The 26,682-nt window shown below is 49.2% G+C and overlaps 2 protein-coding genes across 2 annotated transcripts in view; one reads left to right on the forward strand and one right to left on the reverse strand.

The window, feature by feature from the left end:
- Window positions 1-11,922, forward strand: part of ctnnd2b (catenin (cadherin-associated protein), delta 2b) — a gene marked incomplete at both ends in the record, with an annotated part of 82,120 nt that extends 70,198 nt beyond the window's left edge. The window contains 8 exons of the mRNA XM_084481440.1: window positions 3,085-3,258; window positions 5,452-5,602; window positions 7,112-7,382; window positions 8,102-8,186; window positions 8,687-8,813; window positions 10,873-11,001; window positions 11,160-11,236; window positions 11,653-11,922. Coding sequence (XP_084337566.1) covers window positions 3,085-3,258; window positions 5,452-5,602; window positions 7,112-7,382; window positions 8,102-8,186; window positions 8,687-8,813; window positions 10,873-11,001; window positions 11,160-11,236; window positions 11,653-11,922 — 1,284 coding nt within the window. The remainder of the gene's footprint in view (window positions 1-3,084; window positions 3,259-5,451; window positions 5,603-7,111; window positions 7,383-8,101; window positions 8,187-8,686; window positions 8,814-10,872; window positions 11,002-11,159; window positions 11,237-11,652) is intronic.
- Window positions 11,923-18,078: 6,156 nt separating this feature from the next.
- ankrd33bb (ankyrin repeat domain 33Bb) lies at window positions 18,079-24,172 on the reverse strand (the record flags this gene model as incomplete). The annotated part of the gene is made up of 5 exons (XM_084481213.1): window positions 18,079-18,738; window positions 19,067-19,230; window positions 19,951-20,091; window positions 22,247-22,376; window positions 23,780-24,172. 5 exons carry the CDS (start codon window positions 24,170-24,172, stop codon window positions 18,079-18,081), a joined length of 1,488 nt encoding a protein of 495 aa, XP_084337339.1.
- Between the last annotated feature and the right edge of the window lie 2,510 nt (window positions 24,173-26,682).

A 26,682-nucleotide genomic window follows, 5' to 3' on the forward strand; every position in this document is an offset into this window, starting at 1 on the left:
GAGAGAGAGAGGGAGAGAGAGAGAGGGAGAGAGAGAGAGGGAGAGAGAGAGAGCTAAGGGGGGAGAGAGTGGGTGAGAGGGAGAGAGGGAAAATAGAGAAGTAAATGAGAAATGGCGCGGCTGGGCGGCTGGTTCCGGTTTGCGGAGTGAATACTGCGAGCTCTTTGTGGATCCTCGGGCGACAGCCAATCGGAATGAGGATGACTTCACAGCTGACCTCGTGAGAAGAGTGAAGGAGAAGAGATGGGGGCTGATCAGGGAAGAGGGCAATTCATAGGCCTTTTCATCATTGTAATGTATTGCCCCATGCCTCCCCCCATATTAAGTCTCCTCCCTCTCTCTCTTTTTATTTCTCTCTCTCTTGCCCTTAATATGCTGCTTGTTTCCTCTCAACTGCTCTCTCTTTCTCTCCATCCTGTCTATGGCTTTTTCTTTCCTTTTCCTCTTACTTCTCAATTTACTATCACTCTATCCCTCTCTCCATCTCAGCTCTCCCCCTCTCCCCGTTTCTCTCTCTCTCTCTCTCTCTCTCTCTCTCTCTCTCTCTTCTCCCCCCCCCCCCCCCCCTCCCCCTCCTCTCCAGTGCAGCTGTGGGATATTACTGTGAAGAGCGGGTGGGGAGGGGGTAATTAGAGGAGAGGAGAGGAGGAACAACACACTAAATACACAGGTAGAGGAGGGGAGAGGAAGGGAGAGACAGAGACAAGAAAAGGAGAGGCGAGAGGCGGAGGTGAGAAGAGGAGAATTGGACAGTGGAGGAGGAGAGAAGAGGATGGGAGGAGGGTGGAGGAGGAGAGGAGAGGAGAGCAGAGAAGAGGAGGGGAGGCGAGTGGAGGAGAAGATAAGAAGAGAGGGGATGAGGAGAGTGGAGGAGGAGAAGCTAGTGGAGGAGGAGAGGAGAGAAGAGGAGGAGAGCAGAGAAGGGAAGGAGGGTGGAGGAGGTGGCGAGATGCAGCAGGAGGCAGGGAGAGAAAGAGGGAGGCCAGGGAGCTACCAAGGAGAGTTGCATCGATAAAAAACAAGCAGGTTCAGTGGACTGACAGAGAGATGGGGTGAGAGCGAGAAAGATATAAAGAGAGCGAAAGAGACATAAAGAGAGAGGAGGTAGGGTGAGCGAGAAAGAGAGAGAGAGAGAGAAAGAGAGAGAGCGAGAGAGAGAAGGGCGAGGGAGAAAGAGATGTTGTTCCCCATGGAGCCCCCTTCACACGACCACAGGACACGTGTCGGTCATTAATTGAAGAGCAAGCAGCTTGGCAAGTTGTGTGCGTGTGTGTGTGTGTGTGTGTGTGTGTGCTCACGTGTGTGTTCTCGCACCTACGTGTGTGTGTGTGTGCGTGCGTGCGTGCGTGCGTGCGTGCGTGCGTGCGTGCGTGCGTGTGTGTGTGTGTGTGAGTGAGTGTGTGTGTATGCAGTGGAGGTGCGGCAGGTGATCCAGAAGGTGATGAAAAAGTGTTGCAACATCTGACAATAGACTGAAATATCACCCAACAGGTTTTATTACACTCAATTGAATAGACAAGCAGGAAGATAGCTTTTTCTAACAGAATTTTAAAGTTTTGATTAAAATAAAAAACACCACTGTTGCCAAAGGACAAAATGAAACAGTGTTATTTTGCACTTCACATGGTTGAAATTTGATCATTTGTTTCGGTTGTCTGGCGTCTCTGCAAGAGCAGGCCTTCCAGGGCCACCTCTGTATTGCAATTGACATTGAGTCGTTTCTCTCTAATACGCTTTCATCCCAAGAGATTACAGGTGAGGCACAGAACAGCCAAAGAATACATAGCATACGTACAAAAATACAAAGAAGCAAAAAATGTGTCGCTAATAGGCACTACGGTAAAGATAGCAGAGTAGCATAGGTGAGCATGATAGATGATAGTGGTTAGGGAGATTGACGCCCAGAGGAAAGGTTCTAGGTTTGAACCTCAATGACCAAAGCCTTACCTGTAGGCACCCATGAGCAAGATGCTCCTCTATACCTGCTGCTGTAGCTGTGATTTGAGAGTTAATATTTGAGTGTAATTTGTTCGAAATGCTAGAGCCGTCAGCCTTTAGTGAGTGAAATGCGCTGTGAGAATATCTGCTCCGGTTGACAGCACCTGCCTCTGAACGAGCCCGTTTGGATTCCAGACTGCTCTTCTGTGATTTGTTCGGGGAATCCATACGGCCTGTCATTCACACGTGCGTGAAATGTGACACCACTCAATGGTGGAAAAACCTGGGGAGGGAGAGAGGGTGGGCAAGTCTCTTCATCACTTTTCTACTTTCTCTTTAAAACTCTTGCATCTTACCAACAGCACCTTTAACGACCTCTGTCTCCATCCTCAACCGTAAAGGCTTAGTTATGGTTCCACGTCGACGCAACGCAAGGGCGCTGACCCTCCTTGCGTCCACCGCAAGGGCCCGACGCCTCCCAAGAATTGTAACCTTGCGTCGAGGCGACGCAGCAGCAGGAGCAAGGGCTGTGATTGTTCCGCTCACTAAAACCCGACGGAGAACCAAAACAGGTTCACGACTGCGTCGAAGCGTCTGCGTGGTCATTGCGTTGCGTCAACGTGGAACCATAACTGAGCCTTGAGTCACGGTTGGCTGGCTTTACACAACAACGATCTGAACACAAACCGCAAAAGTGGCGTTACATTCCCACTTTTCATTCCACGTTTAGACAAGCGTCTTTGGGTGGAAATCTGCGTGCATACAGTGACGCAAAAGTGTGTGAAATCCGACATGTTTGTTGTGGTTTGCCTGTACTGCACATGGATGTGATGTAAACGCGTACGGGACGAGAGCCAGGGTGACTAGCTCAGAGCTCAGAGCACTTTTCGTTGTTAACCCTTTAGACTGATACGCGTTTTTAAGATTTCCACTCTGGAGGGTGGGTTAATTTTTTTGCGTTTTTTAAGCCCTGAAAACGCTGTCGCCGTCTAAACGAAAGGCACATCTGATAAAAGATTTTGTCGGTTTCACCCGGGAGTGTTGTCGTGTAAAGCCAGGATAAGCGTGTTTGCTAAAAGACTAAATAACCAATCAGTCTACGACTGTCTCCCACCAACATGTCTCCTCTCCTCTTCCCCCTCGCAGTGGGACGGCGTTGGCCCCTTCCCGGACTCGGCCGACCCGCCCAAGGGCATCCAGATGCTGTGGCACCCCACCATCGTGAAGCCCTACCTCACCCTGCTGTCCGAGTGCTCCAACCCAGACACGCTGGAGGGGGCGGCGGGGGCGCTGCAGAACCTGGCGGCCGGGAGCTGGAAGGTAAAGGTGATTCAGAAGCCCCTTTCTCTTCTCCTCACTTTGTCTGTGGCCGTGCGGCTCACCTTTAGCCTGGCTATTGCCAGACCAAGCTCAATCGTAGATTGCACGTTGGTCTGGGGAAGCTGCTGTCATTTTCTTCAGCACAAGAGGCGTGATCAACAGGCGGAGTTAAAATGACTGCGTACGCAATTGGCTTCTTGCCATCGCCTCCCTGTCGTCATTGTATTAGACCAGCCCATAGTGCGCCAGGGGGAAAAGCCAGCTTGGTGATTGGCTCCCAGCCTCCCACAAAAACGTATCGAAACTAGAAAGAAAATGTATTCTATAATAATGCTTCTCCAGACCCTTCTGCAGGGTGAACTCAAATCGCCGGCAGGATGGGCGTGGCTACCCAGTCTAGCTCACCTTATGTCTGTGTGGCTCACCGTCACCTTAAGTATGTGTGGCTCAACTTATGTCTGTGTTTCTAACCTTGTCTGTGTTTCTAACCATATATCGTGTTGCTGACCTTAAGTCTGTGTTGCTGACCCCATGTCTGTGTGGCTCACCTTATGTCTGTGTTTCTAACCTTAAGTGTGTGGCTCACCTTATGAAAATTTCTGAAAATGATCAAATAGCGATAACTGTTTGTAGGGTTTGATGTCCCTAGTGGCCCTAGTGGTGGGATGGTACGAGCAGCTGGTATTGGTAGGGAGTGATCAAATGAAATACAACAAATCTCAATGAATGAGCCCACAAAGGGCATGATTTAATGGATACCACTCAAAACATTCACTGGGCCAAACAAACAGCATTTCCCTCTGCCAAACACATGCTGCATAATCTAAGCTTATCTTGCTAAATAGGCTACATGTTAACCGGCATGCTCCATAATTGTTTAGGGGTGCCTTCATCTATTACCATTTTAGTTCTCCTAACACCAACATAGCTATTGATCCTACCATAACTACCTGAGGGCAATTTGATTTAATTTCACATTTGTATTCAATAATTTGCATAAACAAACTTTCAGAAGCATCACAACTAAAGAGCTTGCCGGATCCCCTCTCCATTCAGCTCCACTTGGTACAGCCCAATGAGGCCTGATCACTCACACCTGTGCATGGTTAACCAGTGAGCTGGAGCACTGTACACTTAGCACTGTTCACACTGTAGCTACAACTCAAGCCACGAGAGGCTGCTAATTGGAAAGCTCACATAGTGTAGGTTTAATATGTAATATCTGTGTTATTTTATTTACTTTATGTCCTTGGTCCGATGCTTTGTATTTTGTTATTTCTTTATTCATTTCTACTAAAAAACATATTCATTGCTAAATGGAATCAGTGGGAGGTCAAAGAAAGATAATATACTTTTGTATCTAATAGTAGAATATTCCTATTTGATGTCATCAAAAGAATTATGATGTAATGAAGGCTAATGACCCCAGGCTAATGACGCCTGTTTCCCTGATTTGAAAAAAACCTTGATTATGGGCCATTACGTGTTCGGCTAATTGTATATAATATGTATAATTTACAGAATATTTGTTGTATTTACAAGCCACATGAATATACTGCATACTGGGAGGAGGGGCGGGGTGCATCATCAATCAATTTCTTCAATGAATGAGACTCCTTTTCGTGTGTGCGTGCGTGCGTGCGTGCGTGCGCGCGTGCGTGCGCGCGTGCGTGCGCGTGTGCGCGCGCAAGTCTGTGATTGTGTGTGTGGTAACACGTTGATATCAAAACAGCTCACTAAGAGCCCTTCGTCTCAATCTTACCCCACCTCCTCCTCCTCACCCGCCCAACTTCACCCTCCCTCAACTCCTCACCCCCTCACCTCTCCTCCCCTTGCCCCCCTCACCCCTATACCCCTTAACCCTTACCTCCTCACCCTCACCACTCCCACCCTCACCCCCCCACTCCCTCACCCCCTCACCCACTCCCACCCCCACCCCCTCATCCACCCCCTCCCTTGACCCCCTCACCCCTCACCATCACCCTCCCCCCTCACCCACTCCCACCCTCACCACTCCACCCTCCCCCCCTCACTCCCTCACCCACCCTCACCCCCTCACCCCCTCAACCCTCCTTCCCTTCACCCCTGAACCCCTTCACCCCCATCCCCCTCAACCCTTACCCCCCTCACCTCCTCCCCCCCTCATCCCTTGACCCTCCCTCCCTCCCTCACCCCCCCCCCCCCCCCCCGCAGTGGTCGGTGTACATCCGCGCGGCGGTGCGTAAGGAGAAGGGCCTGCCCATCCTGGTGGAGCTGCTGAGGATAGACAACGACCGGGTGGTGTGTGCCGTGGCCACCGCCCTGCGCAACATGGCCCTGGACGTCCGGAACAAGGAGCTCATCGGTGAGGGGGGAGGCCCCCTGCGCGGGGGCACACGCATGACAACGTACACACGCGCAGAGACACGCAAACGCGAGCACGCACACGCACACGCACACGCACGCACGCACGCGCGCACACGTGCACGCACGCACAGACATGCATGTAGTGCACACGTTCAAGCGCACAAGCGCATGCACATACGCACGGACATGCACACACACACACACACACACAAACGCACACGCAAATGCACGTAGAAATGCAGGCATGCACACACACACACACACACACACTCCATAGATTCTCCATAGATATACATGACCTTTTACTGCAAGGCTGTAATGCTGTGATGCTAATGCTACATGAGATGATTGAGTGTGCTAGATGGTGGTGTGCTGGCGTGCTCTGAGACTGTGCGTGTATGTGCGCGTGTGTGCGTGTGTGTGTGTGTCACTGTATCATTATCATTGTCGTATCACTGTCTCATCCCATTGGGCATCACTGTCCCCATGGCAACTGCTCCACTAGTGTTCCCCCGAAGCAGGTAGCAGAAGTGGGTGTGGTGTGTGTCTGTGTGTGTGTGTGTGTGTGTGAGTGAGTGAGTGTGCGTGTGTCTGCCTGCGTGTGAAAGTTTTCGTTCCGCTGCCTCAGGATTTACAAAACGCTAATAAATATTGTGCGTTTATTGGTGGTCCGTCAGACCGTTGCATCTGTTGTGTAGAGAGGACCGTGGGAAGCGGAGCATGGGCAGAAGGGTGTGTTGTACCCTGAGTACAGATCACTCCACACACTGACACGGTACACACTGTATCGACCGTGGATGTTTTGCCACACTGCACTGACGTCGTTATTCATATTCAGTTCATACGATGTAGGGAGGGGATGCCTTCACTACAAGAAACAAATAAGCTCAATAGTTAGTTCTCCCTCTGCTTTAAAAGCTGTTTTATCGTCCATGATAGCATACATAATGTCCCTCTGTTTCTACAGTATGCTGCCCCACCCTTAATCTGTGTCTCCAACGCCTGTCTTAACACCTGTCTCACACCTATTTAACGCCTCTCTCTCTGTCTGCCTCTCCACCTGTCTATCACATGTCTCTCTACCTGTCTCTCCACCTGTCCGACACCCACCTGTATAACACTTGTCTAACACATGCCTCTCTACTTGTCTCTCCACCTGTCTATCACATGTCTCTCTACCTGTCTCTCAACCTGTCTATCACCTGTGTCTCCCCCTGTATAACACCTGTCTCTCCACCTGTATAACGCCTGTCCCTCCATCTGTCTAACGCCTGTCTCTCCACCTGTATAACGCCTGTCTCTCCACCTGTGTCACGCCTGCCCCTCCACCTGTCTAACGCCTCTCCCTCCACCTGTCTAACACCCTGTTTCTCCATCTGTATAACACCTGTCTCTCCACCTGTATAACGCCTGTCCCTCCACCTGTCTAACGCCTGTCCCTCCACCTGTCTAACGCCTGTCCCTCCACCTGTCTAACGCCCTGTCTCTCCACCTCCACCCCCACCAGGTAAGTACGCCATGAGGGACTTGGTCCACCGCCTGCCCGGCGTCGGCGGCAGCAACAACAACAACACCAGCACCGGGGGCGGGGCCAACGGCAGCGGGGGCGGGGCCAACGGCACGGGCCTGCCGGGCAAGACCATGTCGGACGACACGGTGACGGCCATCTGCTGCGCGCTGCACGAGGTCATCACCAAGAACATGGAGAACACCAAGGCCCTGAGGGACGCCGGCGGCATCGAGAAGCTCATCGGCATCGCCCGCAGCAAAGGAGACAAGTGGGTGGAGCCTAATGAGTACTGGGGGGGGGTGGAGTCTAATGAAAGTGGGGGGGGGGGGCCTAAAGAGAGGTGGGGTGAGGGAGAGGGGTGGAGCTGAATAGGAGTGGGGGGTGGAGGCTAATGAGAGTGGGTGGAGCCTAATGACAGTGAGGGAGAGGGGAAAGGGGGGGGGATAAATTGTCGCTTTGTTGAGTAATATTTCGAAAAACAAGTCAAGGGGGCAAGCGTTTATTATCCTTACTTTCGTCCCGTTTTCTGCTCTACGAATCCATAGCACGGTTAGACCGTCCACACGGCTCCCATTTCAGTTTCAGTCTGGCCTCGCCCCCCCGTCGAAACCCAACTTTCCAAACCCTGGAAACAAACCTGGAAACAGGAACAAGGTGTCCCGCCTCAGCCCGCAGTGCCTTCATGTTCCAACATTAGCATTCTCCCCCCGTCCTCCCTCCCCTAGCCTCCCTCTCCCGCGCGCAGGCGGATGAAAAGCGTTCGTGCCGTTTCCCTCCGTCTGTTTGTCTCGTTGTTATTCTGCGTTTGTTGCGTTTGTCAGAGGCAACAAACGTTCTTCGCGTCTCCTCTGCGGTTAAAAATAAGCGAAGGAAAACACACGAAAAAAGAAAAACAACCCAGCAGACGGGAGGTGGCTGTGCGCTCGGAGGTGGGGGGACTCTGGGTAGCGAGGCGTGCCGCTCTAATGTCTGTCCCCCCGTCTCCAGACACACTCCCAAGGTGGTGAAGGCCGCCTCGCAGGTTCTCAACAGTATGTGGCAGTACAGGGACCTACGCAGCCTCTACAAGAAGGTATAGTCTCTCTCTCTCTCTGTACTCTCTCGCTCTCCATCTCTATCTCTCGCTCTCTTTCATGCTCGCTCACTCTGTCTCTGTCTATTTCAATCTCTCTCTCCCACCTCTCTCTTCTTTGCTTCTCGCTCTGTACTCTCTCCATCCGTACATCTCTCTCTCTCTCTCTCTCTCTCTCTCTCTCTCTCTCTCTCTCTCTTTGTCTATCTCTGTCCCCCTATGTCTCTCTCTCTTGTCTGCAAGCATCAGTAACATTGTTCTTGTAATATTTGGAAGTATCATAGTATATAGTTGAGAAGTTATTGATATTATCTTTTCAAACGTTTCTCTGTTCTGCCATCTGCGCTCTTCATCTCCTCCCCCTCTTTTCCCCTTTATCTCTCTTTTCTCTTCCACTGTACCCATCGTTCATCCTACCCATCCTCCAATGTCCCTCTAAATGTCCTTTCATTCTCATTCATCCTCCTCCTCCTCCTCCTCTCCTTCCTTCTCCTCTCCAGGACGGCTACTCCCAGTACCACTTTGTGGGCTCCTCCTCTACGATAGAGCGGGACAGACAGAGGCCTTACTCCTCCTCCCGCACCCCCTCTATCTCCCCCGTCCGGACATCCCCCAACAACCGCTCCGGTGGGTCCTGTCGCCGCGGTGACCACCTCCACCGGTGGCACAGCCACGCCATTGGATCACACTCGGTTCAAATACATATATAGACACGCACGCGCACACACACACACACACACACACACACACACACACACACAGAGACACTCATTCAGAAAACATGACTGGTTTGAACATGATTTTGCAGGGCTTTTTCATGACGTTTGATCCATCAGTTGTTTTGCAGCCCATGTTCAGACTGGTCTTCTCCTGTGCGAGAGAACTCCACATCAGTGTCCTCAGCCTGCACCTAACCGCACCTTCAAAGGCTTAACACTCCTAACCAACGGGGAGGACCCCTCTGTGGGTGGCTTGCTTCTGTCTCGACTCACAGGCTTGTGGAGAGTTAATGAACCTTACATCCATATTTTCAGCATAATAAACCATAGTGTGCTATGGGGCGAGGCCCTAAGGGGACAGTGGTGAGTTAGGAAGTCTAACAGCCCTATCTCTCCGTGTGAGTGTTGGCCAGCCCAATGGTGCGCTGTGTGAGTGACGGCTTACGGGTTAGCATGCTAACAGGCTATCCCCATGGTGCTCTGTGTGAGTGTGGCTGTTCACACTGAGTTGCCCATTAGAGGGATGCTGCTCAAACACATGGCGACTGAATCAACAGCCAGGACATTGGATAACAGGAACGACCACATCCTTACCACGCTACGCACCGCCTCTGTCTCTCTTTGTTTATCAGTTTATTTGATTTGCTCGGACAAGCCGGACACAAAGGATCCAGCAGTTGGAATATTGTCCTCTGAATTTTTTTTTTGCGATTTGAAGCGTTCCTTTGACAAACAAGAAAAGGGAACCCAGGTTGCGCCAGGCTGAGGTGCTTTGGGTAGGCGGCTGTTTGAAGAATGAGTGTTTACCTGCCGTTTGAACGAGCTGTACCCAGCGATGACAGAGGCAGAGATAGAGATCATAAGAGCTCATGTTAGATAGAGAGAAAGAGACGACAGCTCATATTAGATAGAGAGAGAGGACCGTGAGAGTCACAGATACATTGACTGAGAGATAGAGAGATCATCATAGATCTTAATATATATTCAGAGAGAGAGAGAGAGAGAGAGAGAGGGCCAGCTGTCTCTGTGCGGGTGCTGTAGGGTGTTGTCATATTAGAGGCTGAACAGCACTATCTGGTCCTGAGGATATTAAACATCTGGCGCCGTGGCAACAGAGGACTCCATTAATTATTTGTTTTTTTGTGAAGAATGGAGGGAGAGATAGAGAGAGCGAGAGAGATAGAGAAAGAAAGGGAGAGAAAAGAGAGACAGTGACGGAAGGAGTGAGCGAGAGGTCCCACTGATCGAGAGAGAGAAATGGCGGAAGGCATGGATAGAGTGAGGGGTAAAGTTATAGGGAGAGAGAAAAGAGGCAGAGAGATGAATACAGAAGCTTCCAAGAAGTAATCAGGCCTCCGGAGAAAGGATGACTAAGTATTTACCACTCAATTAAATACTGATGAGATCACATACACATACACACACACACACACACACACACACACACACACACACACACACACGCACACGCACACTGTGGCCTGCCTTTCTTGTGTCTTAGTGTTAAGTGACAGAGCGTAACGATTACATCTCAATGTGTATTCAATCAATGAAAACATCCAGTGTGACCCAATATAATATTGTTATGCTAAGCTTGTGTGTTTAAATATTGTGCTAATGCATGGTTACAGTACTGTGAGAGATTTGCATACATTTACATGGACGAGGATATTTTGGCTGTCAGGGCGAACAAAGCCGTATTCTCTCGCTATTTAGAGAGGAAAATGTCAATCACATTTTTCATTAATCATCATTAAGTAATCGACATTAATAAAAGGATAATTGATCAGACGAACATGCCCGTTTTATCCTCTCTTCAATACACAGTGGCCTAAATAGTAATGTGTGTGTGTGTGTGTGTGTGTGTGTGTGTGTGTGTGTGTGTGTGTGTGTGTGTGTGTGTGTGTGTGTGTGTGTGTGTGTGTGTGTGTGTGTGTGCGTGCGTGTGTGTGTGTGTGTGCGCGCAGCGAGCGCTCCGGCCTCACCAAGGGAAATGATGGCGGCGAAGGAAAGGAAGGCGGATTACGAGTCGACGAGCAATCCTGGTTACCATGGCAACAAGGGCGAGCACACCTCCAGGAAGGACGCCATGGCGGGTAGGACCCACACACACACATGCGCACGCACACACACACACACACACACACACACACACGCACACACACATTTCTATTTAAACAGTCCTTGTTTTAATGTTTTAATAATAACTCCACGGTAGTATTAAGTCATTTATTTCACCGCGTCTCCATCTCAGGTCAAATCCCGGGCGGATCGTCAACGCTACACAGAGGCGCGTACGTCTCCCCCACAGACGACCTGAAATACAACCAGGTGAGACCCCCACCGGTACCGTACCTGGTACAGCACTGTGGGGCTCTGTCCCTAGTACACATCCGCGCCATACCGTAGTTCTGTCGTGTCCTTGTTTGGATCGGTCTGTCCTGTTGCGATGGGTTGGGCGTCGCCCAGCAGGTAGAGCGGGTCGTCTGTCCATCGGAAGGTTGCTGGTTCGATCCCCGGTGTGGAGGTGTCCCTGAGCAAGAAGACACCTAACCCTGACTGCTCCCGATGAGCTGGCTGTTTCCCTGCATGCATTCACACACGACCATGTGTGTGTGAATATGGTGGCCACTAATTGTCCGCTGGCCAGAAAGCAGTGTCAACGCATCCAGAACACAGTCCCTTTGTATTGACTTGTTTCTTTGTTGCCCTGTTCTGTTCCCCAACGTCCGCCGCCACCGCCCCAGGTGTCCTCCCAGGGCCTGCCCTCCGAGCCCTACCCGCCCTTCCAGAACCCCCCGCCGCCTCCTGGTGCCGGTAACTACGACGACCAGGCCTTCTACGAGGAGCAGGTGCACGCGGCGGGGGGGCGCCCCCCGCAGGGAGACCTCAACATGCACCTCGGGGGCCTCAAGTCCACCGGCAACTACGTGGACTTCTACTCCGCGTCCCGGCCCTACAGCGAGCTCAACTACGAGACCAGCCACTACCCGGCCTCGCCGGACTCCTGGGTCTAGTAGGGGGACCCCCCATCTGGATCTAGTGGGGGGGACCCCGCTTGGATCTAGTAGGGGGGATCCCCCCTGGGTCTAGTTGGGGGGGACCCCCCCCTGGGTCTAGTACTCGAGAGATCCAGAGCCTGAGATGAAGGGGAAGGGGGGAGGAAGGGGAGAGGATGAACTCTATCTTTATTTTTGTTCCATTCATTCTTCTTTATTTTGGACTCCCCCCCCCCCCCCCCCCATCCCTCTGCCCCCTTGTACAATTCCATGCCCCCACCAACGACCATCTCTGCCCCCCCTCACCTTCACCCCCCCCCCCCCCCCCCCGCCACCTTGTCCTCAGTGTTTTTTGTTTTGTTTTACTCAGTCACACCAGTAGTTAGTGAACAGGGGTGTGCGTGCCTCGATGCGTGAGAGGGCGTGTTTGTGTGTGTGATGTGTGCATATGGGTGTGTGAGTATGTGTGCATACATGCATGCGTGAGTGCGCGCGCATGTGTTTGCGTGTGTGTGTGTATAGGGCAAAGGAAGGGCAGACGAAAAGAAAGGAAAAGAGAAAGGGATGGAATCAAAAGGAAAAGACATCCTCCCTCCCTCTCTCTGTCGCTCTCTCTCTCTCTCGCTCTCTCTCTCTCTCTCTCTCTCTCTCTCTCTCTCCTTCTCCCTCCCTCACATCAATTTAGACTGCTGATGGAGCGAGAGAGAGAGAGGGAGAGAGAGGGGGGGAGATCGAGAGAGACAAGGTGGCCCCAGGCATCGATGGACCAGAGCCATGCATGTTGCATGCACACTATGACCGCCAACAGATCACCAACACACAACTTAACACAATCTACATCACAACAACAGCTGGCACAATGTCCTTCCACTGCGTTTGGTGTGGGACGGTCTCCGATTGGTCGAAATGCGACATAACTCCCGCCTCCAAATTTGTTCCATGAAGAGAGTGAGAGAATGTAATATAAAAATGATGGACAGCCTTGCGAGGTAAAAGTAAGTTAGAATGTAGAATAACGAAAGTTGGAGATAGAGGGAAGAGAGAGAGAGAGAGAGAGAGAGAGAGAGAGAGAGAGAGAGAGAGAGAGAGAGAGAGAGAGAGAGAGAGAGAGAGAGAGAGATACCAGTATTGCTATGTACTGAGTCACGGAAGGCTGGATGAAGGGGAAAATTTGGATCAAAGGACTCAGAAAAGGTTGAGCGCGAAAGGCCGTGGATGGAGAAGGAGAGAGAGAGCTCAGAGCGCCGGGCGTACGAGGTTTGCATGTGTTGAAAAAGGAACCATGGGGAGGGGGGAGGAGGGGCCACGTCTAGCGAAGACAGCGGATGTACATATTCGGTCACAGAATACGGACCTATTTGGTAACGTGAAGCACAAGAGACGAGATGAGTCACAGGCCCCGCCCCCCTAGCTGTCCGTCACAAAGAGCCCCCCCCCCCTCGCTCTCTCTATACACTTATGCTGTGTGAGGTCATGACTCAACCCCCACCCTCCCCCACCTCTACACCACCCCGTCCCCACCCGCTGCCGAGTAGAGTGATGCTTCTGGACACTTTTTATTTTCCTTCCTTCCTTTTTTGTATCATGTTTTTATTTCTTCTGTTTCCGGGTTTCTTTTGTATTATTCTGGTTGTATAGTATTTGATGTACATTGAAGACATGACTTTGTTGTATTTTACATTGCACTGATTTCTGTGTAAGGCCTTCTCCGCGATGCAGTGCGTTGGGACTTATCGTCAGAACACAACTGTACATCTACACACACACACACACACACGCACAGGCACACAAACCTTTCTACCAATTAAAAGAGAAAGAGCGGGAAATCTCATATCACTGCTACGACAAAGCTACAGGGAACGATTCCGACATCTCGCTAAAAGGTGAGAATGCGAATTTCGATGAGGGGGAGGTTTAAAAAAATGTATTGACCAATCATGGTGCTCCTTCACTGCCCTAGAAATAGGCTCCTGTGGTCTTGGGCCCTCAGAAGACATTCTGGCCCTAAGACGCAGCGGTTACAAACCCGATTCAACAAAGTGTTTCCCTGTCAAGACCCTTTTTTTACTACGATTTCTCAGTAGCTCCTGTGATGTCGAGGTTGGTTTTGATAGTAGCTGGAGTTTCAGTCGATGTCCGTTTATTTACACCTCCAAGAAGACAAAACACCCATTCTCGTCCACAAAACTTTGCTTAGAATCACGGTTTATCACTGTTAAAGGAAAAAAAACGTGCCAAACGTGGGTATACAGATGGTGACATGGGAGGGAGGAGGAGTGGGAAGGTCAAAGTTCAGTTGAGGATTCCCACTTCCACAGAGCGTCATTGGTTTGTAAATGGTTTTTTTTTAACTGTGTTTTACTGGGATCAAACTGTCTTACTGCACTGAGACTTGAAGAGGAATACAAAAAAGTAGTAATAAAAAAAATCGATAATATTAAAAAAAATGTTGGGACTGTATAAAGGCGGTTGTACAATATTAGATGATTTCTGTGTTGTAAAATATTCAATGTTTGAAGTTCTTCATTTAGTTTTCTTTCTCAAAGATGGGTGGCGATTATAAGTTTCCTGGTAGACAAAGCTGTTAATAGAGTATGGATATATATTATATAAATATAAATATATACTTTTTACGTGCAGACGTGGACGTCACTTATAGCATCAACATAATGATGAAAAAAACGAGAACTCCCATGTAGGACGACTTTTTTTCACGTTTTACCTTCTGCTCTACACACTAAAGATGTTGACTTCGTGTGGTAATGTTGTGGCTGAGCGCTGGACCAGACCAGGGTCCGAGGGTTATCGGGTTGTCCCTGCTGAAACAAACGGAAAGTGGCGATGTTTATGTCTTTTTTTTTTTTTTACGGTGTTCATTTTTCTAACTGTACACAGAATGTTTAGTTTCTTTGTTTGTTTGCATAGATTAGGTATAGCTGCCAAACATTATCAACGTGACTAATAAACTTTTCAAAGAAAGAACGTTTTTTTTTCGTACAATTTTTCGCTACTTACATCCTATCACGTTGGCCCCGATGTGGCAGAAGCGTGTGGATGTAAATCGCGAACAAATATGTCCAAGTCCAACAAAGGTTTGTGACGACAACGTCGGTCCCTGGTCTGCCCAACCTGCAGCTGTTTAGAAGTCTTAGTAGCGGTCCATTTTCCGATGCTTGAAATTAAATAACGATGACGCAGTCGTCGACAGAAAAACCTTAACAACACACAAACACTGATTGAGAAACAGACATATCTTACATGTTAGCGAGCATCCGGATACTGGCGGCGTACCGTTTGTCTTTGTGATCCGCCAGTACGGAAATCCTGACTACAGGACCTGTATGAAAGGGGAAGGGGGGCGTTTTTCTTTTTGTTGTTGCTAGATGACAAAAAAAAATGTGTTTTAAAGAGATAAAATTACTTGTTTAATCTTTTTATTGCCTCAAACTGATTGCAACGGATCCACACACAAAAAAAATGTAACGGACCATGGAAGAGGGTCTTGGCTTTTGGGAGTTGTTATGTTGCGTTGCCAAAGATGATTTTCAGCTGTTTCCTGGTATACGACCAACCCGTAACACTCTGACCTGGATTGAAATAAAGCAGTCGTGACAGTTGCTCTCGCTCATGTTCTGTGTGACCTTGACCTCCCTTCTTCTATACGAAGATGAAAGGAATTCACTTACATTCACAAGTCATCCCTTCTATGGTCCTCAAATTGAGGTTACGCCACAATTTCTCAGGCAAGATGAGGAGAGGTTGTAATGTGTAGAAAGACATTTCATTTTATATTTAACCTAGTCGTTGGATAATCCTTTAATTTTCTCAATGCTTCAGCGTTTGTTCAGTTGTGAAAGAGTAGGAACAGCAGTTCAACGGTCAGTTGAAGCACCCTACATGTACATCTGTGCCCTCTAGTGGATAGTGGAAAAAATACATTGGTAAACTAGATCGCCCTTAACAAAGTCCTAAACAAAGAATGAGCTGGATTGCATACATCCCAGCATGCAAAAAGCTATGAAGAGTTTAGAGTCTTAAATCTTACATCTAAAAAAAAAAAATCAAAGGTCAAATTTGGACTAAAACAAGTTAAATATTGGTAAATCCTAGGGGTTAACGATTCACCGATACGAATCGGCAACCTGTTGGATATACATGTCATTGGTTGAACAATATGTAAATATTTTCGAGTGATCTCATTGGTCGAAAAAATTAATTATCAAGCCCAATTCTACCTTGTATATTCGGTATAGATGTATAACGTGTATTAATCTACAGATCCTTTTGATGCTTAAGAATAACTGACCAAAGAATCTGCACATCGAACTTGGTGCCTTTCTTCTGGGAGTGCAATATACTAGCCACTATCGTGTAAGTTCTAGGGCTGTGTGGTGTTGACTGACAAGGTAAGTTGACCGGCCATGGATGGCAGGTTCACCAAGGCGATATTTATAACACCACAGAGAAACCAGAATAATGACAAACAGAAGTGAGAGACAACAGCCAGGAGCAAATGACTGATGCTTCTATTCATTCACGTTCCCGATTCTCTTGGGACCAAACAGCGTGAGAGAGACGCCGGAGCAGAGAGGAAATGCTTTTTATTCTCGTTGACATTTAGAGTTGGAACTCTCAAGTCCCTGCACACAGCAGAGGGACGCGTAAAAAAAAAAATGGAAGAAAATCTGAATCCGAGCATGAATGGATTACAAACGAGAGTGAAGAAACGTTATTTTGCGAAGATATACCTGTAAGCTATACATGTAGGCCTATACATTATCTAGTCAAAAAGTCGAAATAATCCGTATCTTTAGAAAAAATCAAGTACAATCATATTTAATAGCCCTGTGAATGACTGCATGATGGTCTTGTGAATGACTTGCATGTAGAAGTATGTATTTCAGTAGGTCTATACACATTCTGTCTATTTAAATGCTATATATATATATTGAAATCTGCAATGAGACCTGACTAACTATTCAAAGAATGGTAAAGTGTCGACCCTGTTGGTACGAGTAGCAACTACAGCTTTATATAGCTACCTTCCATAGAACAAATATTGAGCCATCTTCTAGAATATTCCAATGGGCGGTGTTCAGGTGGGGATTAGTCTTTACTCAACATAATCTGCCTTTAATGGCGTTAAGTTGGAATGCACTGCAGTAAACAGGCACTAAGAGACACTTTTTAATTTAGTTTTGTCCTGTGTGGCAAACGATTTGCATAGCCATTTTCCCCAGCGGAAATGTCAGAAATCGCTCTTGATTAAAAAGCCCTTTTGCAGTATTTCTTAGCCAAAGGAACCCAGGTCTTTTTCTATCCCAATATGAATCCCAGGCTTTTCCAGTGGCCATCTGTTCAGCGTATAGTCGATCATGTCTGATCAAAACAATGTCTTCTTCAGGAAATCTCCATTTCTGCTTCATTTTGTCTTTTATCTCTATACTTCTATTGAATTGGAGAGAGTTGCTCATCCAAACTGTGTTGCTGCTGCAATGTGAGCGTTACAGTGCACAATCAATTAAAAAAAATGAAATATTATTTATAATACAAATATAAACAAAGGTGTTGCATTGAAAGCTGCTTAGTGCAAGAGTTTTTCCAATTGATAAATCTCTTTACCTCTACCTTGCCTTAATTTTAGCTGGGCTGTTTCTGTTCCTTACCTTCCTCACTCCTGGTTCAGGAGGCAGAGCAGCTTGTCCGGGCGCTAGAGGGTTTATACTTCCTGGCTGGAGCGTTGAGCGTTACCAAGACAATGAAACTCCTAACCCTTCCCGGAACAAGCCGGCTGGCGCTTTGCCTGGTGGGCATACATTTATTGTGCACCCACCCCTTACCCCTCTCTGTCTTCTCTCTCTCTAGCGCCTCTTCATTTCCTTTAGAGACAGAAGACGTCTTTCCCTGCCCATGTAGAGCTCCATTGGTCACATGTCCAGCTCGCTCTTCAGCATCAGGCTCATTCCACTTAGCTGTTTAGCTGATTCCTAACTTCCAAGTTAATTCCAGCATGCTTTAACTTCCTCTAGTATCCTCGCATACATTTTTCCAACATTTTCCCACCTCCAACTAGAACCGTTACGTCCCCACGGCCCACTGCCCACTGTGTCCCATCAGGCAGCATCCCCCTTCTTCATCTCCCACATCTTCTCCCCTTCCTTATCCCCGTTCCACTCACTTCCTATTCACCAATGGAAACGACTGCTGCCTCGCCGCCTCCTCCTTGCTCCCCTCCGCCTTCTTCTTGTACTTCCACTTGGGGATCTGCAGGTGGGCGGTGTCGTCGTGGCGCCGCCGGGTCACCTCCGGCACGTAGGAGGGCGGCGGGGCCTTGCACAGCCTCACCTTGGGCACCACGGGGCCCGGCCGCACGCTGCTCCGCCTCATCATGTGCAGCGGCAGCAGGCTGGCCCTCCTCATGGCGACCGAGGAGACGGCCGCCACCTCCCGCAGGAGCTGGGGCTGCAGGCTGGCCCGCCGGTCGCGGGGCGCGGGCACCAGGAGCACCCGGGAGTTCTTGAAGAGCCGCTGGTAGTTGTCGTGCCTCTCGGGCCCCAGCCGCCGCAGTTGGTCCACGCGCTGCCGGCGGAGGATCTCCGGCACGGCGAAGCGGCGCTTGCCCACGCAGGGCGGGCTGCCGGGGCAGACAGTGTGGCAGGCGGTGGCGATGAGGGGGCTGAGCAGGCTGGTGGTGACGCGCACCATGTGGTCCAGCACGCCGTTGTCCAACGGCGTCACCTTGTTGCTGAGGTGCAGGGTGACGGGGCAGCAGTTCAGGAGGTCGCCGAAGCGGCCCCAGCAGGACTTGGGCTCCTGGGACCGGGCCACGTGCTCCTGGGGGTGGATCCGGGGGGGGCAGGGAGATTGTTTAGGGGACTGGTACACTCAGTCGTATTGGTGTGTTTGGTTCATATTGTCCACCCATGATCATCCACAACCCAAACAATCACAGATTCATTATCCATTTCTATGTGGATCTTATTCTGAATTATTTTACGATGAACAATTAGGATACAATAGCAGTTAATTGAGATACTCACCAATCTATTATGAATGAAAAAAATTGTGAACAGTTGCATCACATTTAGTATCACAGTGGCGCAGAGCACCACAGGGGATGAGACGGTGTCTTTGTGGAGGTTATCACATATTGCCCACCGACCTCAAGCATGGGCCATTCCAAGGAGAAGTTCTTGCAGAACTGCTCTGCACAGGGCTGTGCCATCAGCCTCTCCATGAGGAACGACGTCTCGTAGCGGCCCGTGAAGAGAGCCCACTCCCTGGGTGTAAGCTGGCGGCTGTAGTCCCTGGCCTCCATGTCGCCGCCTGGAGGGCAACAGTGGTGGGGACAGGTCAGACCCTGGAAGGCTCTGGACCGATAAGGCATAGCAGTGGCGATTCTAGACCGGTTTTAATGGGGGGGCTGAGATGGGGCCGGCTTTTCTGTTAGAGGGGCACAACCCAAATTGTTGACGGGGGGGGGGGGGGGGTGGATTGCGGACGAGCGCTATTGCGGACGAGCGCTATTGCGGGCACGATTGTTGACGGGGGGGGGGGAGGTGGATCGCGGACGAGCACTATTGCGGGCACGATTGTTGACGGGGGGTGGGGTTGGCTCGTTCGGGGGGGCCACAGGGGGTGCCGGACTCAGAGTTACGGGGGCACTGGCCCCCCCCCCTAGAACCGCCACTGAGGCATAGTTTGGACAAATGCACAGGGTGACTGGTGAGCTCCAAAAGAACAATGGCTACTGGTGCTTCTTGTCTGCTGAACTACTGTTTACTATTTCATGTAAAGCGACCTACAGTGAATTCAGATACGTGTCGTTGAGGTAGTGGTTGGGCATCTTGCTGGAGGATGCCTAGAGGTGGTGGCCATGTATGGGAGACAAAACCAATACGCTTCGGCGGGTACTGAATGTTAATTTCGTCTGGGATGTTCTGAAATGTTTGTATTGATCGTGCATGCCAATCTATAATGTGTGCATGGAGCTGGGCTCCCTGCACGGTCATCACAAGAGAAAGTTTAGTCTCGGGGTATCATTACCGGCCATCATCAGCGCCCGGACACACTCCGCCCGGCCTTGCATGGCGGCCTTCATCAGGGCCGTGAAGCCGTGACAGTTCCTCCTCTCGATGTCCAGCCTGGGGAAGTAGTTGAGCAGGTGGTTGGAGATCATGAGGTACCCTGCGGACCCAGAGAAGAAAGCAAAAGGTTCTCATCATAGCTCCCAACCGGGCCAGAGTACCCAGGCTCACCTGGAAACACTGGGAATAGATCCTACCTGGTCGTGAGAGGGAGTGGTGGCTAGGGGGAGGTTGACCCCCAGCCGTTCTGGGTCTGATTGTCAACGTCTGCAGCCTGCCTGTAGTGTATATAACCCTATTTTTCCTCTGTCTTTGTCACCACAAGTCACTTTGGATAAAACCATCTCCTTCCTAAATGACTATTAAGTGCCTAAAAGTCCCCTGTCCTAAATATTGCTTCTGAACAAGGAAGTTCAAATGAAAGTCCACTAGTGCTACATACATGCTGCCCTCTACACAGTAGAGCACAACCAGAGGAAGAAAGGGCAGCAGCACAATACACATTTAGCCTGTTTGGCATATTGCTTTGGCCAGACACACAAAGCGGGCCTTAATCTGTTAAATGAGATTGGATGGTTCTGCCGTGGAAATTTAAAGGAAAACCGCTTCCAGCTGGATGTGATCCATCACGTTTGCCACGCTTATTTTGCCAAGCAAAGGAAGAAAGAAATGCACATAATCCAGTACATTATCAAAGAAACAACACTGTGTTTGTGTTCACTTTCTGATTCACCTCCTCAGCCAAACCCCACAGACCCCCACCCCAAAGACCACCACCTCCTCACCCCAACCCCTCAGCCCACAGACCCCCACCTCCTCACCCTACACACTACCACCACCTCACCCCCACCGCTCCCCGAATGACCACCACCTCCTTACACCACAGACCCCCACCCCTCACCCCAGACCACCACCTTCTCACCCCACTCACCGCCAACTCCTCGCCGCAACTCCCACCCCTCACCCCAAAGACCACCATTTTCTGACCGCACCCACCTCTACCTCAGCTTAACCCCCACCCCTCACCCCACCCCATCGACTACCACTTCCTAACCCCACCCACCACCTCCCCCCCCCCCCCCCCCCCCCCCCCCTCACAGACCACCACCTCCTGCACCCCACCCCGACCACCACCACCTCCTTCCCCCCCTCGGCCATCTGATGAGGCGGTGTAGTGAGCTATGTCACCAGAAGAGGGGGATGGATGGTCGCCTTAATGGTGCAGAGAATGAACCATGATTTGAAGACATTCATCATCCCCTTCAATCGGGATTCATTTGTCATACTTAGCACACGGCTACGGAGGAAGGGGTTATTGGGCATTGACTGTTCTTTTCTGTGTGTGTGTGTGTGTGTGTGTGTGTGTTTGTGTGTGTTTGTGCGTGTGTGATTGCAGTGTTTCTGCCCTGATATTTATAATGATCAGATCTATAATCTTACTGCTGGTTCTCATAATTTAATCTCTGCTCTCACCTGCAGCCAATTCCTGACACTGCCTTGTTCAACTGTTAGGTGTTTAAATATGATAACAAGAGGTTTTCTCCCTAGGGCCGAAAGGGTCGCTACAGTTCATGGTCTATGGGAACATGTTCCAGGAGCTTTGTTTGTTAACGACTCAGCCCATGAGGTTTCAGTCTGGGGTCACATATCTTTTAATAATCTGTCCATCCATTTATGCTCTGAAATGTTTTGGCCATGTCCGTTTTGTCTGATGGGGGTATAGATGGTATAAACACACACACACACACACACACACACACACACACACACACACACACACACACACACACACAGGGAGTAGACCCCATTGCAGGGGCATTGAATTCGATAATTCCAGAGGTCAGCATTATATCTCTGATGAACTCTAAACAAATCTCCTGGATCAATATCAGAGTACGAAAGCAAAAGGTGCCATCCCTTGAACGGTTAATTGCCGAAAAACTGTCGCTGTCTATACTATACTTTCCCCTGAGACACGCTTCTCGCAGATACAAGTCAGCCAACAGAACATGCTATTTTACGTAGAAACACAACTTAATCCAGGGTTCCCAGAAGGGGTCAGTGTCTACAAGTACTTCCGTGTCCTGGGTTGCCTCCCATGGGGTCATGACCCCTGAGGTAAGGGTTGAGGATGTAAGGAGTGACAATACAGGGGTTCAATCAGGGGGGGGTTGAGGAATCAGGGGGTTGATGAGTCAGGGGCTAGATGATACCAGTAACGAAACACCAGTTTGTTATGTTCTCCATCTCCGTACCTGCTTGCACCGCTGTGATGAGCGCCGTGTTGCCCTCGTTGTCCTGCCAGTTGACGTCGAGGTACGGGCACTGGGCGAGAGCGATGACCACGTCCACGTAACCATGGTAACACGCTATAATCAGCCCAGTCTGGAACCAAGAGCAGAAAACAGCGGTTACATTACAGGCTGTAGTGTTTAGGCTTGATACGAGCCAATGGTTTTATAACCGGTGGTGGAGTGCGTGAGGTGATGGCTGGTTCAACCTGTGCATGTTGATTGTCTAATGTGCAGCCTCACCCGTCCCCAGAGTCCAATCAGTCAGACTTAAACCAGCCATCACCCACACTTCCAAGAGGAATGCTAAGGGATTCTGTACAATCTTCCTGTGCCATCCTTTATGGAGATAAGAGGGCATGGAGAGCAGTTTAGGGGCAGCTAAATTCCAGGACTGCGGACATTGAGAGTCCTGATGTGGATCCAGCCCTTTTCCACCAACAAAGTGGTTTTCACCAACCGACTTTCTCAGGAGCAAGGTATTCCCTGCCCAGTGAAAGTTGGCCTGTCACATGAGCTAATAAGCATTGTCTCGATATGTACGAATAAATCACATTATCTGATGTCGACTTTCGGTTTTGGTTACTGATATATAATAATATAATTCATCTGTCGTTTTGGTAGAGGCCTTCATCCCAAACCTCTCACAATACCGTCTTATTACTGAACCCGGGCTTTTAATCAATATCTCATGAGAAGTTTGGAGGAGAAACTGACATTTTCCCTGGAAGGTCACTCCACGCTTGACCTTCTTCCGGCCCGTATCTCGAGCACTGCCTCTGGTTCAAACGACTCGTCTCCATGACAACATAATCCGTATTCCCAGGTTGAAAAGGGCATCTTGACCGCTTGACGCCCTAATGACCCCACGTTGTGCCCAGTCCAGCAAGATAACAGTACTGGTATTTGCAAATGTTGGCAGGTTCTCTGTGAGAGTGTTTGGAAATGTTCCTTCCTACTTTGCCTCTCACTCTCTCCATCTGCTCTATGAATGTCTTTTTCTCACTCTCTGGTGTCTCTGCCTCTCACTCTCTCCATCTTCTCCATTAATGTCTCTTTCTCACTCTCTAGTGTCTCTGCCTCTCCATCTATCCCTCGCTCTCTTTCACGTACTCTTGTTCACCTTTCTCCCTCTCACTCACTCTCTCTCTCCTATCTCTAGTGGGGCTTAAGGAGTGACTCTAAAAGCAACACTGGGATCTTTCCGCTTCAGAACTGGGTCACATGACACACACACACACACACACACACACACACACACACACACACACACACACACATACACACACAAACACACAGACATATTGTAAAGAACAGCCCATCAGATACAAACCCAACGCCTTCCAATAAGATATATTTAACCCTCTAAACAAACAGGGTCAGTATTAACCATCAGGGTCCCTAGAAACCGATCATGTCCCCCTAAACCAACAGCGTCCCCATAAACCCACACCCTTCCTGTACCTCCACAGCCTCCCTCCAGACCCGGACACTCACCCTGCGGTTCCTGTCCGTCTCCCTGACCTCCTCCTCGGACACGCCCTGTCGGATCAGGATCTTGACGATGATGGGGTTGTTGTTGCCGCACGCCTTGAACAGCGAGACGGGCTCGGGGCTGCCGGGCCTCGCCATGCGCTGCAGGCCCGACGCCAGCGTGTCGTCCGGCGGGTAGAAGGAGTCATCGGAGAGGGTGCTCCACGTGTCCGATCGGTCAGGCAGGGAATCAAAGTCCAGCTCCTCGAACTCCTGGTAGACGTCGTCGTCGTCGTCCTCCCAGTAGTTGCGCGAGTCCTCGGAGTCGCCGTCGCTACCGCCGCCGCCGCTGCACTCGCTGTCTTCCAACTTGTCCTCTTCCATGGCGATTGACGTGATGGGGGTGCCGACGGCCATTTTGGATCCTCCGGCCGTTCCATTCTGTGTGACCTTTAACCCTCCGTTCAGGTCCTCTGTTATCAACACCATTTAACCCCCACAACACAATCAACACACACCTCCGCCACCGCCACCACCACCACCACCTCCACCCCCCGTCTCTTGTCCGCTTGGAGTCCTGGCCGAGGGCAGGGTCACAGGGGGTAGGGAGGCAGGGAGCAGGTGTTTAGGCCCACCTGGTAGAAGGACACATGTTAGAACATTCTGGGGGGAATGGAAAGCGTTGAGGTGGACCTCAGACGTGGTCTCCCTGTCACCTGTTTCTTGTAGTGTTCCAGTGGAAGTGTGAAAAAATTAAATCCAATAAGGGTCAAGGGGTCACCTGAGATCCCGGGAGGCGCTCGCTGATGTCACGGCCGTTCCTTCATACCTCATCAATAAAGAGCTATCAGGTTGCCATAGAGGTCAAAAACATCCCTCTCCCGGTGGACTGAGGTGAGTTATTCCAGGTGAGGTCATCTGCTATAATTGGGTTAAAAAATGGATCCACAAAGTGCAGAAGTATTGTGCATGGCCAGTGTGGTTAGCGTGTACATCGTCCTTACACGCTAATGGAGATTTACCTCCAGTGACGGATAGGCTTCTCTTGCCACAGGAATGCCAGCCATGAGCCGTTGTAAGGCACAAGTAATCCATGAGGACGCGTCGCTCTTCTGTAATCCCAAACCTGCCGCAATTATAAGAGAAATTCCCACTACACTGTTTCCTCGTAAACCAAGTCCTTCCCCACAGTGTTTAGTCATATAGCACACACACAGGTGTTCCTGTAGTCCAGCAGGGAAGTCCAGGTCCTGTGTCTACACACCCCAGCTTTGTTCTTGAATAAAGCCAGGCTCAAAGGAATGCGCTTGGCTCCATGCTGGATTAAGTGATACTGTCACCAGTGTGAGGCTACTTAACTAAGCCTGTATTCCCCAGTAGGCAAATATTGAATATCCGCCGTTGACGAGACGGAGGCGCATTCTAGTGAACTGAGTGATAATCCACTTAGTGTGAGTGTGCGTCTCTCTCTCTCCGCTCACTCTCTCTCTCTCCATCTGGGTCTGGGTCTCTTTCTTCTATCTGACAACACATTGGATCCTCACACAGCCACCTTTCACCCATTAGTAAACTAGTGTTGCTAGTAAGGCAGGCGGGGTTCGGTCCAGGGTTTTACATCTTCCCTAGTTTTCCTAGTTTCATATAAGGTTAATGTTCTTCGTACATTGTCCCCAAAATAATTCACATAAAAAATGAGTTCTCCATCTTTGCATCTTTTGCTCAACCTCTCTAATTTTCACACCTAATTTTGCTACCCTTGTTTCGCACATTAATAATGAATTTACGGTAGTCAATTCTACTAGCTGCCCTCTGTCTTTTGAGTGGACCAAGCAGAACATGGACTAGTCCAGGACTAGTGACCCGACCCTGCATGACGCCTTCCCTCCGATTCTCCTTTTACATCTCGGTAAAAGTCGGTAAAAAATACCCAAATTAAAAAAAATAAAACTTCCAGTGGAACTTTGAAATTTTGAGTTCAGCCACTTAAGTGTCGCATTGACATATATTTATGACAATTTTGAGTATTATACAACGGTTTTCTTATTTTTATTTTGTGACACAGGCTACAGGGTTTTCTGGCCCCATTGCATACGCGTATTCATCAAAGAATCGGATTCCAGAGATAGTTGGTGGAAGTGATTCAGAATGTGGTTGGGAGTGTTTCATCAGCGTATGACCTTAATCTGAGGACTTGTTGTACAGGTGAGGCTAGTTAAGGGTAGTCCCTAATTGGATTGGTCAGAAATATCCCTTGACCTTATTACCCTCTGTTCCCCCGCACTTGTCCTCTTCTCAGAACAATTCACTCCCGAGCAAACATGTACATCAAACATCTAAAACCAAATGATATTTCTATTTAGCTGTTACCATTTACTTATGATTTTTTTTAGGGATATATAGGGAATCCAAATATTGCCAACTGTGGGTTGTTATGCAGGCTATAGGATTGTCTTATTTTTTTTCCAGAATCATTAACCTGTGTAAATATGTCTACAGTAGTTCATGACAAGTTGTTGTAAATAGTCCTGTTATAAATAAAATATATATCCCTTTATATTTGTAAATAAAGTTTGTTTTGTTGGCTTGTACATACAATAAAGCGTGATATAAAACATTTAAATAAAATTATAGCATTATATATTTTAAAACAATGTTTAAGAAGTAGGCCCTATAACCTATAATAAAAATATAAATATAGCTGGGAATGTTACCACTTTTCTATGCATAAAAATATGGACTGCAGTCTTTTCTACTGCCACCGTGTGGTATATTGGTTGAAATACACTCAACAATCACCAGAAATGTCAACATTTTTATCAACTGAACACTATTCATGTAAATAATTGTAATGAACTAAAACTTCCCGTAGATATTTATGCAACCTATGAATCAGATTAAATAAAATCGGTCCATTTAACAAAGATTCA

Source organism: Micromesistius poutassou, assembly GCF_964030765.1.
Source record: "Micromesistius poutassou genome assembly, chromosome: 16".
Taxonomy (NCBI): Eukaryota; Metazoa; Chordata; class Actinopteri; order Gadiformes; family Gadidae; genus Micromesistius; species Micromesistius poutassou.